Source organism: Manis pentadactyla, chromosome 3, assembly GCF_030020395.1.
Source record: "Manis pentadactyla isolate mManPen7 chromosome 3, mManPen7.hap1, whole genome shotgun sequence".
Lineage (NCBI taxonomy): Eukaryota > Metazoa > Chordata > Mammalia > Pholidota > Manidae > Manis > Manis pentadactyla.
The window spans coordinates 219231506-219249755 of record NC_080021.1 but is presented as its reverse complement, the minus strand read 5'-3'; the positions used below and the strand labels follow the sequence as shown (position 1 = coordinate 219249755).

General features: G+C 64.6%; 1 protein-coding gene across 3 annotated transcripts in view; it reads right to left on the bottom strand.

The window, feature by feature from the left end:
* The window catches only part of RXRA (retinoid X receptor alpha), a 95828-nt gene that overhangs the window by 15635 nt on the left and 61943 nt on the right, over positions 1-18250 (bottom strand). For all 3 annotated transcript variants that reach the window (XM_057499203.1, XM_057499202.1, XM_057499201.1), the window contains 3 exons: positions 11824-12089; positions 6322-6472; positions 5649-5828 (listed from right to left, as the gene is read on the bottom strand). In XM_057499203.1, the coding sequence (XP_057355186.1) occupies positions 5649-5828; positions 6322-6472; positions 11824-12089 (597 nt within the window). Of the gene's footprint in view, positions 1-5648; positions 5829-6321; positions 6473-11823; positions 12090-18250 lie in introns of those variants that run through there.

The following is an 18250-nucleotide window of genomic DNA, read 5'->3' as shown; positions in this document are numbered from 1 at the left end:
ACCTGCCTCCTGCCCTGGCTCCAAGGGCTGAGCTCCAGGCCCCCTCACCCAGGCCCTTCTGCCCTTGGCCCCAGACGGGTTTGGCAAATGCGAGGGGCCAGCAGTGGGGGACGTGGGGTGTCCCCATTCAGGTGCTGCCCTGCCCAGCCAGTTCTCAGTGGCCACGGCTCCTGCTGAGCAGCCCTCTATCGGGGCTCTTCAGGTCCCCCTCCTGATCTGTCCAGGGCTGGGGGTTCGAGGGCTCCTGCCATGCTGTCTCTGGGACCCCCGGGCTTGCCTGGCTCTGCAGCAGTACTGGGCCAACACCCCCACCGCCGTGTGCCAGCTGCTTCTGGCTGGGGCACCGCCGATGACCGTTCAGAGATGCTGGCGGCAATCTGTGCCGCTCTCTGGGGCACAGGGCTCCCTGAGGGCAGGCCCTGAATCCTTCCTGCATCGACAAGGGGCTGGAAGCAAGCCCGAGCCAGGGGCCGTGTTCTACAAGACCCAAAGAACTGACTCAAGCGAGGAACTTCCCATCCATGGGGCTAGACTCAAGGACAGGGGCCAGCCGACACCTTCGGGTCACGGCAGCCGGCCAAGGAGCCACAGGGGGCCTCCAGCCGCGTTCCTGCAAGCCCGGCTCTCCGGACGATCCGACAGCAGGTGTGGCTTGGGGGTGCTCGGCTGGCGGCAGGTGGCAGGAGCAGACAGGGCTGAGGAGGGCATCTCCTCGCATCACCCTGTCACGGCGCAGGGTCAAAGGCCAGGAGAGCCCACCTGAGGAGAGGCCGCTGCACGGGCTAACCTGAGTCAGCAACCACGGTGACAGGACCCCGTGTCCCTGAGACCCTGAGGATGGGGGTCCCCAGGGTCTGTCCTCACAGCCAGGATGCAGCGGGGAGGCACAGGGTTAAGCCCAACCGGCCCATTTCGCCAGGAGGAGGGACCGAGGCCCTGAGCACAAGGGGGGCAGGCTCCGCCCCTGGGAGAGCGCGAGCTTCAAGCTGCGGGCTCTGGAGCCGGGCAGCGCTGCCCCCGACAGCTGTGCGGCCGCAGGAAGCCCCTCTCCTCCCCGTGCCCCAGCCTCCTCGGCCCTCAGATGAGCAGGGTGCCAGCTGCCAGCACCTGCCTCCCTGCAGGGCAGCCGCGAATTAATTAGTGGAGGCTCTGCAAAGCCCTCTGAGGCCGGGAGGGCCCAGCAGGGCTGAGCAGCCCCATTATAGATATCATGGTTTTATTTATAGACAGCGGAGGGTGCAGGAGGGGGCCTGGGAGGTACGTTTCGCCAGCTCAATCACCTTTTAGATGCAGTCATGTTTGACTTATGTTCTGCTAGCGCCGGAAAGCCTCCGGTGGGAGGCGTCTGCGAAGACAGGGCCTCGTTATGCTCCCAGCCGAGCAGGCGTGGGTCAGCCCGGGAGGGCGGGGAGGCCGCAAGCCCCTGCGCTGGGGAGCCCAAAGGCCCAAGGAGCACAGCCGACCCTCCCCACGCAGCCACGCCAGGCCCGGAGGGGGACTCAGTGGCCAGCGTGACCGGGGTGCCCGCCATCAGGAGCCACGCAGACGCAAGGGGAGCAGCAGCCTGGCCCTGCTGCCTCCTCTGCTTTGAGCACTGCCAGCCAGCTGGGCCCTTGCTCTGTCCCTTGCATGGTCCCCGGGGCAGGCAGGGCTGAATTTCACCAAAAGGCTCTGGTTCAGCCCCCTCTTCTTAAGGCCCAACCAACTGAGACCCAGAGAGGGGGCATCCAGCCGGAGGTCACACAGCAAGTGAGGTCCCTCCAGGTCAGAGGACATGTCCCTCCTTCCCTCAAGGGACTTAATCCAGGACAAGGAGTCTTCACAAGAGACTGACCACATACATGCACACATGCACACCCACTTGCACCCATGCACATGTGTGGCCACCGCTCTCTAAACCTACCACCAGCCAGACACACTGCTGCCACCCGCCACACCGCCCCCACAGGCCAGGGGGAGAAACCTTGCTGATGCCCCCACTGGACACATGAGGGGACAGGCTTGGAGAGTGAGTCACTTGCCCAGCTGGGGCCAGGTCTCCCTCATTAGACTGCGAGCCCGAGTGTGGGGCCTGCGCCCCCCAGACCACAAGCACCAGGAGACTCCCCAGGGCCTGCCACCACCCACCCCGACAGGCAGGCTGCGGCTCAGCCCGGCTGGCGGACCTGCGGTATTTCCCACCAGGGCCTCGGCCTCCACCTCCCCGGAATGCTGCCGAACGAGTCCCAGATGGCTGCCTGTGTGTGCAGGCCCCTAACATTGCCCAACAGAGATGCTATCAGCCTGCGGCGTCCCTCATTAGCCAGGGCAGAGGTGGGGGCCCCCCAGCCCCCAGAAGGGTGGGCCCCGCCTGGTGCCAACCCTGAGCACCTCCCAGCACTGTGCTGGGCAACACTGCCTGGGTCCGAACCTTGGCTTCCTCACCTCTTACAGGGAGCTCACCAGCCTTGCTGAGGGGTCAAGCAGCATCAAGGCCAGTCAGCACAGCTGCTCACTGCAGGCACTTCAGGGGGCTCAGGACGGGGCTGGGAGCCAACAGTTCACATCCCACATCCCTCCTGGCTAAGGCTGGGGTGGCACGCCTGGCCCAGTTCCCCAGCCAGCCGTCCCGACACATGCAGACAACAGCCCTGCCACTGCCAGGGAGCCCTCCTTGCAGCAGTTTGCCCACCCAGGACAGCAGGGAGAGAGCTGCATTTCAGGGCTGGTTCCAGGGGGCCTGGGGACAGTGCCAGCACCAGGGGCAGGCTGCCGCAGGGGGGCGGTGCCCCATCCCTCTGGGCCACTTGTCCTGGGAGACGTGGAGCTCTCTGCACAGCCAGCACCAAGGCTACACCGGGGCCCCTGCTCACTCCTTCCAGGAGTAAGGCTGCAGACTGGGCCCTGCAGGTGCCAGGGAACAACACAGCAGGCTGCCACCTCGTCGGTCCACACGCAGAGGCGCTGCCCTCCGCACCCCACTTGGCAGGAGGCCTCAGCCCTCTCTACTGCCACTCTCAAGGCTCTTGAGCCTGCACAGAACCGCCATCCACAGCACCGCCATCCACAGCCAGTGCGGCTGTTTTATATTGTGTTTGGGGGACAAGAGAGCTTTGCAAGAAGGTTTTTACTGCACGTTCGTGACTTAAAAATCCAGTAAGAGGCAGAGGGGAGCTAGGTCCCAATAGGACCAGGTATCTATCCAACAACCCATAAGTGAGGTCATGAGGGCTGCACGCTGCCTGGGGAATGTGCCAGATGTGCACCCAGCCCTGGACCAGGCAAGCGGTGCGGCCCAGGCCCTGTGCTGGCAAGCCCTCCCTGGGACCCCGGCCCTCTGCACCCCATTTCTCCATCTGTGAGGTGTGGGAACAGAATCACAGCACCTGGTGGGTGAGTGAGCGTGGAGCTGGGGCAGGGAGCCCCATGAGGGCACGCACCCCGCAGGGGCTCATAACCAGACTGTAGCTGGAGGGTACCAGCAGAGGGGTAGGTCAGACCAGGCGACCCCGGGTCCCCTGAGCCCCGAGCCCCTGCAGCTCCCCCAGAGTGAGATGGGGCATCATCCTCTCCCCAGGCTCAGCAGTGGACAGACTGAGGGGGCCTTAGGAAGGGGTCAGTGTTTGCTGGACAGGCCCACAGGCCCTGGAGGGCCACTCCCTGGGGTTTGAAGGGTGTCCATGCCCAGCAGAGGCCACATCTGCTGACATCCTCAGCCTCTGCGCACGCCGTGCCCTCCGCTGGGCGTGTGGTCTTCTTACACCCTGCCATTCTTCGGGTACCAGCCTGGACACCTCCCACTCGCCCAAGCCTTGCCTGATGCCCACAGCTGGGTCAGGTGCCTCCTCTGGCTCCTAGTGTCCCAGGTCCCCTACGTTAGCACTGATCAGACCTGGGGGGCTCTGCCTGGTTATCTGACAGTCACTTCAATGGTGGGGCGTCCCAGCTCACAGCTGTGCCCAGCATGCCACGTGGTGCCTGGCACCGGGAGCATGGAGTTCGGTGAGTGAGTGACCTTGGGCGCTAATCCAAGCTCATTTGTTCTGTGCTATGGTGTCCTCGACAGAGCCTTGAGCCTCAAGCTGCGTGTCATGCCCGCCTCCCCCCAACACACTGGTACCTGGGCACACACCAATCTACTGCCACCACACACTCCCCAACGGCCCACTGTCCAGCCCTTGGGCACAATGCTGCACTCACAACCTCCAGCAGGCCCTCCCTGACTACAGGGAGCCCAGAGGAACGAGGGCCAGGTGCCCGCCTCCCTGGCAGCCACACACCTCCTCTGCCTCCTTGCTGGCCTACAGGAATGACGTCTGCACTGGGAGCCAAAGGCCTGGATGCCAGCCCAGCGTGGGACCCTGGGTAAGTCCTGGGCCCTCTCGAGCCTGTTTCTCCACCAGCACAAGAGAGTACCCCAAGCACTATATGAAACATGAGCCCCGGTCAAGAAGGCCTAGTGAGCAGACGCTCCAGACGCCCAGGCCAGCCGCTGCAGTTCAGCACTGGAGCCTCGGGGCCACGCTCTGTGGGGTCCGTGGACCCACTGCCCCTCACAGGGAGGCTGGGTTGCATCCACCCCTGCGGCCTCAGGGAGGAATCCCGCACAACCACGTGGCCTGGCTGGGGCTCTGGTTTCTGGGGCTGAGGAGGCCAAGAACAAAAGCATGAAGCAAGAGGCACGCTGCAGCCACGGTGGGAGGACAGTCCGCAGCCCTGGGGCACCAGCCCGGGGACCCCACCAGGAGCCTGCGGGAAGGAGGTAGATGAACACAAGCCACACGTGGGCCACAGAGGCAGCCACAGCAGAGAAGGGAACAGCACGCAGACACCAGCCCCAGGCGGCCCTGGGCACGAGACTCCCAGTGCGGATGCAGACCACAAAGGAGAACCTGCCCGGGGTGCGGGAGTCACTGAGCCTGCAGATGGGGAAACTGAGGCCCCGAGCATGGTTGGACAGCTTCTATGACCTCAGGGAGTGACCATGCATGCTAGCCACCCCACCACCCAGCCCTGAACAAATGTGCTCAGTAAACTGGGCTCCCATATCCAAGGCCAGTGACCTGAGGCCTGCTGCTCTGAGGCCCCAGGCATGCCAAGCACCTGGGGTTGGCAGGAGGAAGAGGAGCCCAGGATGACCCCAACATGCAGCAGGCCAGGGATGGGGACGTCCTAGTGGTCTCTGGCGTTCCCTGCCCCCACCGCCCCTAGTCAGCGCTGCCCCTGCTCACTGGACAGCCGGGACATCGCCCCTGGACCCGCTGTCCCAGGCTCCACCCACGCCAGTCTGGCCTCACTGTATGCCCACCGCCCTCTCCAGCCTCAGCCCTCCGTGTGCTTCGGCCTCCACCCGTCTCCCACAGCCCGTGCGCCTAGAGTGTGACCAACACCTGTGCTCAAAGGGGCCGGAAGGTGCCAGCGAGGAAGGACCAAGGTGACCTCTCCTGTCACCCCAAACCTGGCATCCAGGTGCTCAGTTAAGGGTAGGCGAGTGAGAACAATGCCTGATGGGGGCCAGTGGGAGACTGGTGGCCAAGACCAGCACCTCCAGGGATGCACGGCTCCCCGCACAGCCTCTACGTCTGGCAGCAGCCTGAGGAGCGTGAAGCCAGCGTCCGCCAGAGGGCCGGCCCGCTTGGGGACAGTGGGCGCCCCTGCAGGGGGCCTACCTTCCCGCTTCATGCCCATGGCCAGGCACTTCTGGTAGCGGCAGTACTGGCACCGGTTCCGCTGCCGCTTGTCGATCAGGCAGTCCTTGTTGTCCCGGCAGGTGTAGGTCAGGTCCTTGCGCACTGTCCGCTTGAAGAAGCCCTTACAGCCCTCACAGCTGTACACCCCGTAGTGCTTGCCTGTGGGCGGGCACAGCAGGGCATGAGCGAGCGGCTGCGCCCGCCGCCCACCACCAGCCACCTGGAGGACCGTCTGTTCTCACCCACAGACTCCTGTCTCCAGACCCTGGCCTTCCGCTCGGGAAGGAGCGGGCCTGGGGGTACAGAAGGTGAGGCCCAGGCCCCCGCCAAGTCCCCGTCCTGTCCGTGTCTGCCCTGGCAGACCCGGGACAGCAGAGCGGCCTTCCACTGGGGCCGTCGGGCTCGGTGCTATGACGCCAGGGGTCCCTGGCCCAGGGCACGGAGCAGGGAGGGGCCCAGCACGCTGCCCCCCGGCCATCGCCTTCTCTCTAGCAGCCTATCTGCTCACCATGGCCTCCCCGCCTACTGTCTCCCTGACATAAACACACTCACACGCCCCACGTGAAAGGCCCTCGGGGCTCCGAGCCCCCTTTGTCGGCCTGGCCCCACCCTGCCGTGGGCCCTGCGGTCCCACTGCACCCTCGCAGCCTACCTGAGGAGCGGTCCCCGCAGATGGCACAGATGTGCTTGGTGAAGGACGCCATGTTCCCTGAGGGGTGGGCCGGGACTTTGAGGACACCGTTGAGGCCCAGGGGGGGCTTGATGTCCTCGCTGCTGCTCACAGGGTTCATGGGCGAGTTGAGCTAAGGAGGGAACACCACAATCAGCTCTGGCAGGCCGTTGCTGGGTGCCCGGGCACGTGCCAGCATCCCCAGCAGCCCTAGGAGAGGATGGTGCCACACCCCCCTGTACAGAGAGAGAAACTGAGGCTCAGGGACCTGCCCACCCCTGGCAGGGAATGGCCGGGCCGGGCCCCTCTGAGTGTTGGCTGGGTGCCTGGCCCCAATCTGCTCACGGGCTGGCGCTGCCCTCAGGCTACTGCCCTCCCGGGGCTGACCCCACAAGGCCCCTGCCCGCATGCTGCCCCTCACCCACCTAAATGACAGCTGCCTCCCATTCCTGGGAGCGCCCTCGACAGAGGTATGAGTTCTGTGACCCTCCCAGGGGGGCAGGCACTTTGGGGACCCCGGCCCACGGATGGGGTCTGAGGCCCGGTCATAGTGAGGAGGGTCCAGCCCAGCAGGACACACTGCCCGGCAGGCCTCACAGGGCGGGGGCTCCAATCACGTGACTGGGAGGGAGGTGGCACGTCCCTGTCCACACACCCCTGCCCCGCCCTCAGCCGCCAAGGCCTCCAGGAGGAAGCGTGGGAAACTCGCTGGTCTCCCTGGCAACAGCGCCACGCCACAGTGACACAGCAGTTTTGGTTCCGCTGCTCCCACCCCAGTTCTCAAGTCAGCACCAAGGGCCCAGAGGTGCCTCCCGCTGCACCCCGCGAGCCAGCCTGTCTCCACAGGCGCCAGCACCCCACCACCCCCACTTCTGCAAACCCCTGACGGGTGGAGCTGGGCCCTGCGGATGGGGCTGGGGGTGGGCAGCGGGCAGCCCCGGCCCCCGCTCCCATCCCCCTCTCCCATGGGGCAGAGGAAGAGCCGGGTGCTCGAAGCGTTCGCCGCCCTGATTTCCCGCCACTCAGCGCCCGGAGTCGCTCCTCCAGCCCCGGCTGGTTCCCACCCTTCCTCCCCCAGGTGGGCAGGGCGTTCTGTGAGGATGCCTGACCCCATGGGACTCAGGCGGGCTGCAGGGGGGCCAGGGGCTCATCCAACCACTCAGCTCAGGACACAGGAACAAGGGGGGTGAGAGGCGTGGGGTCCAGGGCACCCCGCTGCGAAACAGGGCAGGGGGTTCTGGCCAAGAAGGCGCTGCGGGCCTGCTGAGCGCTGCTGTGCCAGCTCCTCCGAGCTGGACACCCCCGGGGAGGCCGGCGGCTCAGCGGGGTCGGGGCGCTGGCGGAGGGCCAAGCTGCTAAGTAGCAGTGCCGCATTTGAGCTCAGAACTCTCAGCGTCAGCTGGCGGAGAGAGCGAGGGGAGCCCCACACGCTGCAGGGGGAAACCGAGGCCCAGAGCCACTTGGTGCTCCCCCACCACACACTGTTCACAGGCACCCAGCCAGGGCCCGAGGCCCCGGAGAACACAGCCCTGCCGCGGCAGCGCTTGCTGGCCGGGTGGGGACGGGGCAAGGAGGGGAAGCGGGCCAGCCCTCCAGGCCCCGGGATGCTGCCACCACTCGCTGTGTGACTCTGGGAAGTTACTTAGCCACTCTGAGCTCGAGGTTCCTCGCATGCAGGACTGAAATAACACGGGTGCCTGTGTGGGGCCGACATCAGGGCACCCAAGCCAAGTCACAGCCACAGCAGTGTGGTGGTGGTGGGGCTACTGAATCGAATCCAGCTCGGGGCAGAGCAAACCAGCTGCCTTAGCATTCGGGCCTCCAGGAGGGGAGGCTGCCGGCCAGGCCTCGGGTAGTGGAAGGGAGCATCCCAGGCAGAGGGGGCCGCTAGGCCAGCATCTGGAGCTGGGGAACCCAAGGGACTGTTTGGAAAAGGGCAAGAACTCAGTGCAGCCAGGGGTGGGGGACAGCAACAGGGGCCAAAGGCACTGGGGGCAGCCACCGAGGGCATGAGCGGAGGCTGGCATGAGGCCTCCCCAGGCTGCGGCCTTCCCCACATGCAGAGCCCAGCCACAGCTCCATGTGGCTGGGTCTGGGGAGGCACCAAGGAGAGGAACTCGGGCATTTCCTCTTTCTGCGGCTGCCCAAACCATGCTGGGAGCGCAGGGGCCACCTGATCTGTGTTGCGGCCCCCATGGGCAGGCTCTCAGGACTGGTGCCTACCCTAAGTAAACTGAGGCAGGGCCATGACAACAGGGAAGGCTGGCCTGGGTCCCACCAGGTAAGGAGTTATAAGCAAGATGGATGGTCACAGCCAAGGCCAGGCTGGCTCCCAGGCCACATGCCAGGGGTGTCCCTACCCTCCCAGGCTCAGACTTCCCATGGGCACAGCTGTCGGCCAGAGGCTCTGGGAGCGCGGGGAGACCCTTCCCGTGTGGGGGATGAAGGCAGGGCTGGAGGCCCCGCCCTCCCATGCCATGGGACCTCCTGCTTTGCTTCTCTGCCTCAACTGGGAAGCCATCCCCACATGGCCACCAGGACCAGGTTCTGCCCCTTCACAGTGCCAGGCTGACCAGCCCTGGGCCGGGTTCACAGCCTCCAGAATAGAGCACAAGGCAGTCCCTCATCTCTCCTCTGGCACTCTCCCCATCTCCTAGGAGACCCAGGGTGCCAGGAGCCCCTTGCTGAAGCCTTAAGACCCCATGGCACAGCCAGGGTGGAGGCCCTGCACTGTTCCCTTTTCACATCCACGCCATTTTTTTTCGGTTCCAGGACTTACTACAATAACCATGCACCTCAACACCCTGCTGGGATCTCCTGCCCATTTCTCAGTGCTCTGTTCCTCTATCCATGCCCACACACCCTTCCACCCACGCGCACAGCAACGCCTCCCGCAGCCCGCTCAGCCAGAACTGGGTGGGGGCACCGGGAACAGGCAGGCCCTTGGCATCACTGGCTTCCATCTCCCCATCAAGGCAGGTGGCAAACCGCGTGGTGTGCACTGAGGCTCAGGCAGCGCCGGCCGCCCCACAGGCCTGGGCAGGACCCACACTGGGGAGGCTTTGCTGGGCTGGCGAGGCCTGGATGCTGAGGTGAAGCACTGCAGGTGAGCTGGCAGAGCCCCTGGACAAGGAGAGACATGGGGTGGCTCACGCACCAGAGCCCATGGCCTGGCCTGGCCCTGCCCTGACCTCCCCAGGCACCCGTTTCCCTGCCAGGTGGGGTCCAGTGGGGTGGACTCAGGGATTCTGACACCCTTTGTGGACATGGACTCCAGCAAGCAGCACCCGGCAGAGGCCCCTCCCTGACAACAGCAGAAGTCGGAGAACCGCGCTGGTTCCGGCAACTCTGACTTCGCGGTTGTGGTTTCGGGGCCGGGGGTGGGGGCATGCCACCCTCCCCCGAGCTCCACCCACACTCCCATGTATAGAGGGAACCCTACGTTTCCTAGACATGCTGAAGCCCAGAAGCTGAAGTCAGCTGCCAGGGAACAAGCCACAGCGGGAAGAGGTGGAGGCGGGGGTAAGGGGGACCAAGGCCGAGCGCGGGGCTCAGATCTGCCGTGACAGAACCAACCGCGGCCCCGCGGACCACCACACAGGAGCAGCAGGACAGCGAGGAACACTGCGCCCCCTGGGTGCTCGCCCACATCCAACCCTGCCAGGCCCTCCTCCCTTGCCAGACGACAGGGGCCTGGGGCCCCTGGCTCACAAGCAAACCGGAGTCACCAAGCACCCGCTCCACGCCATGAGCCTCGCCGTGCACAGAGAACAGCAGCACAGGATGCAGGTGGCCTGAAAACCCCCCACTCCCCAGCAGCGCCCCATCCCTGCCCCACACAGGCTAACAGTGCCAAGTTTGGGGGCCCTCAGGTGGGCACCCTAGGGCCCAGCCTCTGCACAGCCCCCACTGCAGATTCACATGCCCAGGCTCTGGCCTCATACAAGCCCTCACAGTGCCCAGGGCAGGCAGCAGCACTGTGATGAGCAAGGAGCCCGAGGGGACAGGTGTGGGCCCAGCCTTCGTCTGCCACTTCGCTGCATGGCACTGTGCAGCCTGCAAGAATGGGGGTGGGGCAGCAATGCTAAAAATAGCGCACCCAGGCCCAGGAAGACAGCCGAGGCTCCCCCATGCCAGCCCCTCAGCCTCTGTGGCTTCTGAAAGGCCAGGAGACATGAGTGGGGCACAGGAGCCCTGCAGTGACAGCCAAGACCCAGCCATTCTGCGCGCATTCCCCAGGTGTAAAGAGGCTGACAAGGTTGCCCCAGAAAAGCCAGCAAGATTCTCATCCAAGGCAGCTCTGGACAGGCCCAGCCAGACCTTTATGGGGCCCCAGTTTTCCTGGACCAAGGATGAGGGGACAGTTCTGGAGGTGGCGTGGCACCAGGGGCAACAAACAGGGCTTGGGAGTCAACAGGACACGGATGATACAATTAGCTGTGTGGCTCTGGGCAAGGGGAGCCCACACTTTGAGTTCCCCCGGCAGGCTGCCCTGAGGCCCCACGGAGATGGCGCACCAAAGCTCTCCACCACGGGCCTTCATCTGCCAGGAGGAATAGCTGAACCCAGACCAGGACACTCAGATCAAGAAGGGCACCTACCTGCTTCAGGAAGGACAGCCCGAGCCCCGGACAGGGCGAGGACCTGCTGGGATGCAGGAAGGTCTCTGGCCATCTAGCAAGTAATCTGCCAGAAGCCCCCAAGGCTGGGAGAAGGGTCGCCCAGGCACTCAGGATAATTCTGCATGGGCTTGGACAAGAAGCATCCAGGGAGGGTGGACCAGGCCTCTGGGGGCCCCACAGCAAGAACCGGACCAAGCCAGGTCCTGCCAGCCACCAACTATGTCCTGACCCAGAAACAAACCCCAAACCCAAATGATGCAGAGAAGTGGGCAAGCAAACACACAGCTGCGGAAAAGGCCATCGCACGCAGAGGAGCCCAGGCCACAGTGGGACCTGAGGCCTGGCAGCCCCGAGAAGGGAGGCATCTGCAGAGCCTGCGCACCCCTCCCCTGCAGGGTCTGGGCTCAGAGGGCACTGCAACCACCTGGCACAGCGAGAGGAGGGAGGGCAGTGGGGCCCAGCAGGAAGGGCAGTCGCGAGGACTCGGGGCTCCAGGGAGGTGGGGTGAAACCCGAGGGGCTCGGAGTGCCCACCCTACAGAGCTCTGGGTCATGGGAGCAAGGAGCCCCTCTCCCGGGAGGGAACCACACTGGGGTAAGGACCCACCGGAGCCTGGCTGATGACCTCTGAGGGGCAAGGGCTCAGAAGTCAGCCAGACCTGATCTCTAAGTCCGGTTAAGTCCACCCCTCTGAGGCTGTTTCCGGGAGACCACGGAGGTGACCGCACCAGCCCCTGGGCCCCAGGATGAGGCAGATGCCAGGAGAGTGGAGAGCTAGGCCCCGCCCCACCCTCTCCAGCCAGGCCCCGCCCCCTCCGGCCCAGGCCCCGCCCCCTCCGGCCCAGGCCCGCCACTGCACTTACCTGGGGGCTGCCTGCGCCGAAGCCCAGGGTGGGTGTGGTGGGCACCGACATAGAGTGGGGGCCCATGGGGGAGCTGATGACCGAGAAGGGCGGGCCCATGCCGTTGATGGGGGAGCTCAGGGTGCTGATGGGCGAGTGCAGCTGCCCCGGGGAGCCCAGCGAGGAGCCGAGGCTGGGCCCCAGGGAGGGGTGCAGCGAGGGGGCAGCCATGGAGCCGCGCCCTGGCGGCGAGTTCAGGGACGAGGAGTTCACCTGGGTGGAGAAGTCTGCAAGACAAGAACCCACAGGAGGACGGTCAGGAATTCTCACCACCTGGCCCCAGAGGCCACACTGAAGCCACAGAGGGCAAAGACGCCCAGGGCAAGGCCCCAGGCACCCCCATGGCAGCCCTGATAGCTCCTGATGCAAACCCGCCAGCACAGGCCAGGCCAGCCAGGGGTGCCTGGAGCTCTCCCCCAAGGCAGCTCTCCCGCCTGGCCTGGCCGCTCTCAGGCCCAGGCAGGGTCCGTGGCAGGTGCCGGACTAGCAGGCCAGCAGAGGCCCTCAGGAACTGAGATGCCTATCTGTGCAGGAGGCCTACTGCGCTCAACGCCCCAACGCCCCGGGCCTGGCCACCTGAGTGCCTGGTCGCCAGGAGTCACCAGCCCCTCTGCCATTTACTTGGGTCGAAGGGAAGGTCTGAGAATTATAAAAATAATGAGGGCTGACGTTTTAGAGCACCCACTACCCAGCAGAAGTCAGTCCACGTTCTCCATGAGAGGAGTTAGGTATTTGGCAGATACTATTATTACCCCATTTTACAGGCCCTGAGGTCTCACAGCTGCCTAGGGCAGGGTGGGACCAGGCCTGGGAGGCTGACCCACTCCAAAGTCTGTGGCCTTAACCAAAAGGCCACACTGCCTGGGCCTGCTCAGGAGACCTCAGCCCCCTGACTTCCCGCACACTTCCCGTGTGCCCAGGCCTGGTGGGCGGTGTGCAGCCCTGTGGGCGACGAGTTTCCGGGAGGCCCTCGGGCTGGGGGCCCTGGCATATGCCAGGCATGGAGACAGGCAGCCCACAGAGGCTGGGACCTCCCACACTGGGGTCTTTCATCTCAGGGATTTCAAAGCCCCAACAGGCACTAATCAGGCCTCCTGCCCGACCCTGAGGGCTCAGCAGGAAGGAGCCTTCCCAGGATCTCAGGGGGTGAATCCAGGGCCCAGGGCCGAGGCAGCAGGGGCCTGAGCCACAGGAGGTAGTGAGCTCTGCCTCCCTGACTCTCTGGGCCTCAGCCTTCCATCTGCAAAACGGTCTCTCCGGCCCTCGTGCCCTGGCCTGCAGTGGCCGTGCGTGTTTCTGAGGAGTCGAGCAGAACCACAGGTGCCACGGGGTGGCCTCTGTCCACGTGCACCCAAGGCCAGGGCTCACACCGTGGCTGCACCACTCAATGGCCCTGTGCTCGGCGCTCCCCGTGTGAATGAATGAGTGTGGGGGGACACGCATCATGCCGAGGCCGCCGCCAGCGAATGGCAGGACTTGAGCAGACCCAGAGCCCGCACGCTCCTATCCAGGGCCCCGTGGCCTTGTCCAGTCCGCGGGGCTGGGTGTTCCCAGCAGGGACACGGGGGCCCTGCCACCCCCACAGACCCCCCCTCAGGGACATGCCCCTGTTTCCAGCAGGAGCCTCCTCCCTCACTTCCCCTCTGCGGGAGGAGGCGTGCAAGAAGCGGACCTGAGTTCCACAGTCAAGGCCCGGGTGGTGGGCCTGCCTGCCCCTGCTCCCTCTCGGACTTCCCAGGCAAATGAGCCTCATCTGATACATTGGAAACGCAAGCCACTCGCAAAACTGCGAATAAATCATTTCACTGAGCTTGAAAACAAAAACTGAAGAACCGATGGCGGCAGCACCTACTGGCAGAAATGGGTATTGCAAGTCAGCCCTTAGAGTCCTGCACCCCACCCCCAAGCCAACCTCTGGGGAAGGCCACCGGTGGGCAACTAGGGCTGATGAGAGAGGGCAGGCAGGGAAAGGTGCCCAGGAGCATTCACGAGGTCCAGCTGCATACCCCTGATCTCACTGGATCTTATGACCCGGTCCCCCCGCCGGGCACCAACAAGGAAACTGAGGCAGAGAAGGTGAGAGGGTAGCCCAAAGGCACTATCCCAGAAATCTGCCCCTGCCCCAGGGCCGCTGCTGGGACCCCTGCAATGCCACAGGGCCGGCCCTCCCCACAAGCCCGCCTCCACAGCCTCCCACCACCCCCTGGATGAGGAGCTCCAAGCTCCGTCCAAGCCCCATCCTCCCATCTCCGCAGAGAGGCACGCCCACTCTGGCAAGATGCAGGCAGAGGTCTGGGCTAGGCTGGCCCCTCTCCTCCCACGCAGCCCAGGGACGCACCCGATGACTTCCAGGTGGAAAAGAGGGCCTTGCAGACACCTCCGCTGGAGGGCCAGCGTGGCTGCAGCTACCAGGAGGAGCTCAGGCCTCGCAGGGGCCCAACCTCGGTTGTGCATCCAGAATCCTGAGGGCTCAGCCACCCCCGGGGGCGGGGGGGGGGCCCTCTGGAAACAAGGTGGGGATCTCAGGGCCAAGCGGCAGAAGTCATCCTCTGTTCTGGTAACTTCCCCACCTCCACGCACTGCCCAGATAGTCCTGGGGGACTGGAGGGCTCCGAATTAGGAGGGGACTGAGAGTGTCTCTCGGGGCTGCTCTCCTTAAGGGGTGGGGTGCAGCCAGCAGTGCCAGGAGGGCCCAGGGCTCTCCCGGGGGCCTCCGCTGCTGGCCGGCAGCAGCTCACAGCTGCAGCCACACGGCGTTGGGCCTCTGCTCCAAGCTGGGCCTGAGCTCCTGGGTTGTTTGCTGCCACAGGCAGGGAGGGGAGGCAGCGGCAGGAGAAAGCTTGGCCGGAAGGAAGGAGGGAAAGACGCAGCCTGTCTGACTGCCAGCCATCGGGCTGCACCCTAAACTCCCCCACCGGCCCCCCGTGGTACCGCCGGCACCCAGCCCATCTGAAAACCGGTTGGGGTTAGCCAGAAAGATGGAGGAGAAAACCAGCAGGAGAGGAAACACAGAGGGCAAGGGGGCTCCAGGAGAAAGGGGGAGCAGCCTCGGGGTGCAGCCCACACCCCAAGTATAAAGGGGGCCTGGTTCCTCAGGCAGGACGCCCATTCTCTGCACCCTGAATCTCGCCTACCCAGCCTAACAGTGTGGGGCCAAGTGCCAGCAATGGCTTCAAACCGGGCTGTGAGCCCCCCCGGGGATCCCGAGTCTGGGGTGGGGGAGCCACACCACCCCCATCAATGCCTGCCTCAGCAAGACCCCCATCTGCCCCCAGGCCCCCACTGCGGGCGCTTCCTGTTTACACAGAATGTCCACAGCAGACACTTTCCCGGAGCCTGGGTGACAATGGGCTGGGTGTGTTTTCTGGAGTCTTCTGGAAAAAGACACTTTCTGGCCAGGAAGGGAATGTTAGAAAGAAAAGGCAAAGAAATGCCTAAACATCCTCTGCTCTCAGAGGGGCCCTGCCACCCCGCCTCCGCATGGGCGCAGGCCCTGCCTCTTCCAGGCCATTATCTGTCCCCACCCACTGATAAGCAAGGCTGTGATAAGGCCTTATTCTTCAGAAGTCATACTTTGGACTTGCAGGGGCCTTGCCACCAGCTGGCCACCACACGCTTATCTGATACTCAGTGGGGCTGGGGGCCAGGGCTGCAGGAGGCCAGGATCGGACGCCCCAGACCCAACCTGGGAACCAGCTGACACCCAGCCCTCCCCACCCAGGGGGTGCAGAGGGGCCGCTGAGGGGGCAGCGGAACCCAATCCCCAAATCTCACACCCTCAGAACCTGGGCCTCACCAGCCCCAAGCCCTAGCACCTCACACCCCTGGCACCCTCTACACCCACTTCAGGACCATCAGCAGTCAGTGCAATTCAGGACTCTGGGGAAAGGGGCCACGGCCCAGGAGTTCACAGGAGCTCACAGGGAACTTCGGCAAGAGAGGCCCATCCAGGCAGAGCGGATGTGTGGCAGCCCCAACAGACCTCAAAGGGCTCCCAGATTCAGTCCGGGAAGGCTGCATGGAAGAGGTGGTGGACTGACCTCTCACTTGACTCAAAGAGCATTTCAGGCCACCAAAAGTAACTCGAAATGCAAATACTTGGAAGCCAGAATGGAAACCAAGGAGCAGAAAAGGAATGCTCTGGAATGTTCAGCGCCCAGAGCAGGTGCGGAGTAGCTCCCTGGGCCCCGGAGCATGAGGGTGAAGAGTCACATCTAGTAAAGTTAAAATAAAGAATGTCATGGTGACTGACAGCTCACAGGCTACTTGAGGGGGTGAGTTCCCTGTCACAGCTACATGTGAGCAGAAACTACAACCAGCAGTCAGAACGACCAAGCAGTGGTCCCTGATGTCCCTCTGAGAGGGCGAAGGGACACCCCCACCACTGATCAAAATTCCTCAACTGCGTGGGCTCCCTCCAGAGCCCTCCTGCCCCTGGACCCCACAGCAGGAAGCCGGGGAACCCCCACCAACTCTCTTCCTGAGGCCTCTGCCTGCCAGGCGGGGGAAGTGGGGGAGGCAGCAGGAAATGCCAGTCTAGCTGCACCAGGGGCATGTACCCCTTCTAGACAGCCAGGGAACCCCCAACTCTTGGAAACGGGAGCTCAGGGCTCCTCCACAGTCTTTCTCAATTTGCAGGACCAGGCTGGGGCCACACGTCTAGCGGGAAAGAAGAGGACACGGGACGCGGGGCCCAGCCTCCCAGCAGAAAGCCCCTCGGGGAGGGATGGGTGGTCTGACCAGAGGAGCACGGGGAGGATCCCAGGGGGCTGGGGTGGGCCAGGGGCTCCCAGGAGGGCCATGGAGGCCCACCCAAAAACCGGAAAGGAGTGCTGGCAGGGGCACAAAGGGGTGAGGAAGTGCCCTGCAGGAACAGGACTGGGTCCGAGCCCAAGCATCTGCCCCCAGCCCTGCAGCTCTGCCCCTGCCTGGGGAACCCCCCGGGAACCAAAACCCTGCAGCAGGGAGCTGGCAGCCCCCAGGAGCTTCCCGGGACGCCCACCTCAAGGCCCTACCTTCCAGGAAGACTGCTTCCCCTGCAGCCCGGGGGAGGGAGAGGTGGCAGCCTGGCGGGGACTGTGGTGGGGACCACAGTGCGCCAGGGTTTGGGGGTGGCTGAGGGTGGTTGCAGCAAGAGGGGGAGGTGGGAAGCTCTGCTGGCCCCACAGGGTGAAGGGCTTCCAGGAACTGGGGCAGGAGGGCACCACACCCCCAACACCAGGAGGTGCCGGCCCTGCTGAGCGGGGGGTGCTTGCCCACCACCATTCCCTGGCCTCAGACCCTTTTGTCAAATGGGTGTGCCCACAGCCAAGGCTGCTGTGAGGGCCCAGAAGGATGGGCCCCAGGAGCCTCGACAGGGTGGGTTCCCAGCACACTGTGTGCCGGCCTCCCACCGCCATGCGGAGACCCAGGCCTGTCACCTCCAGCCCCGGGGGAGTAGGATCAACCCACTGTCTCCTGGCCCAGTGTCGGTTTACAGCTCAGGTGGCTTGGGCTGAAATTTCAGCTCCTCTGGGGTCGCCCTGCCCTTTCCGGACCCAGCCCGAAATCTCAGCCCCAGCTAAGGAGGACACAGGTCAGCTCGGCCCTCACGGATGGTCAGGAGCAGCCCTCCACCAAGAGCCTGGGACCTCAAAGCAGGGCTAGGTGGGGAGCACACCCTAAGGAGAGGCCCCCCCAACTGGCCAGAAAGGACCCAGGCCCTTCCCTCTGCCAGGCCCAGAACTCAGGTCCCACCCAGCTCCACATGGGAGCGGGGCTGTGGGGGAAGGCAGGCCCACCCAGACCCCAGAGGAGCCGGCGTGAACCAAGTGAAAACAGGACATGCACTCCTCCACCCAGCACCCACCCGCCCACCGGCACCCACAGAGAGGGGCTCTAGGGGCTTTGGCCCCTGGGCACCCAACAAGGGCTTCGTTCCCACAAGCCGCACAGAGACCACCACGGCCTCTGTGGGAATGCTTCTTCCTAGCACTGCCCTACCAGCCCTCTGGGACACAGACGGGGATGCCCAGGGCACAGCAGGCTAGGGGTGAGGAGGGGACAGGCAGGTGGACGCCGAAGGACAAGGGACAGGCAGGATGCCCTGCTGAGCCCATGGCCCTGCCAGCTGCAAGCCGGTGCCAGTGCCCAGAGAGACCAGGGGCCGCGGACTAGCAGGCGAGGCTCCCCCAGGGGTCAGGAGCAGACAGCGCTTCCTTGAGAGCCTCTGTTATGCTGGGACCCCAAGTCTGGCCACTGCCCTGTGAGCTCAGTGTCTGGGTTCCATGTGAGCACGAGACCTCAAGGACCGAGGAATGCCAAGCCTTCCTTTACAGTCACCAACCCCCGTCCAAGTCGGGCAGCAGGTCTCAGCTCCCTGCTCCCCACCCGGGAACAGCCATGCCAC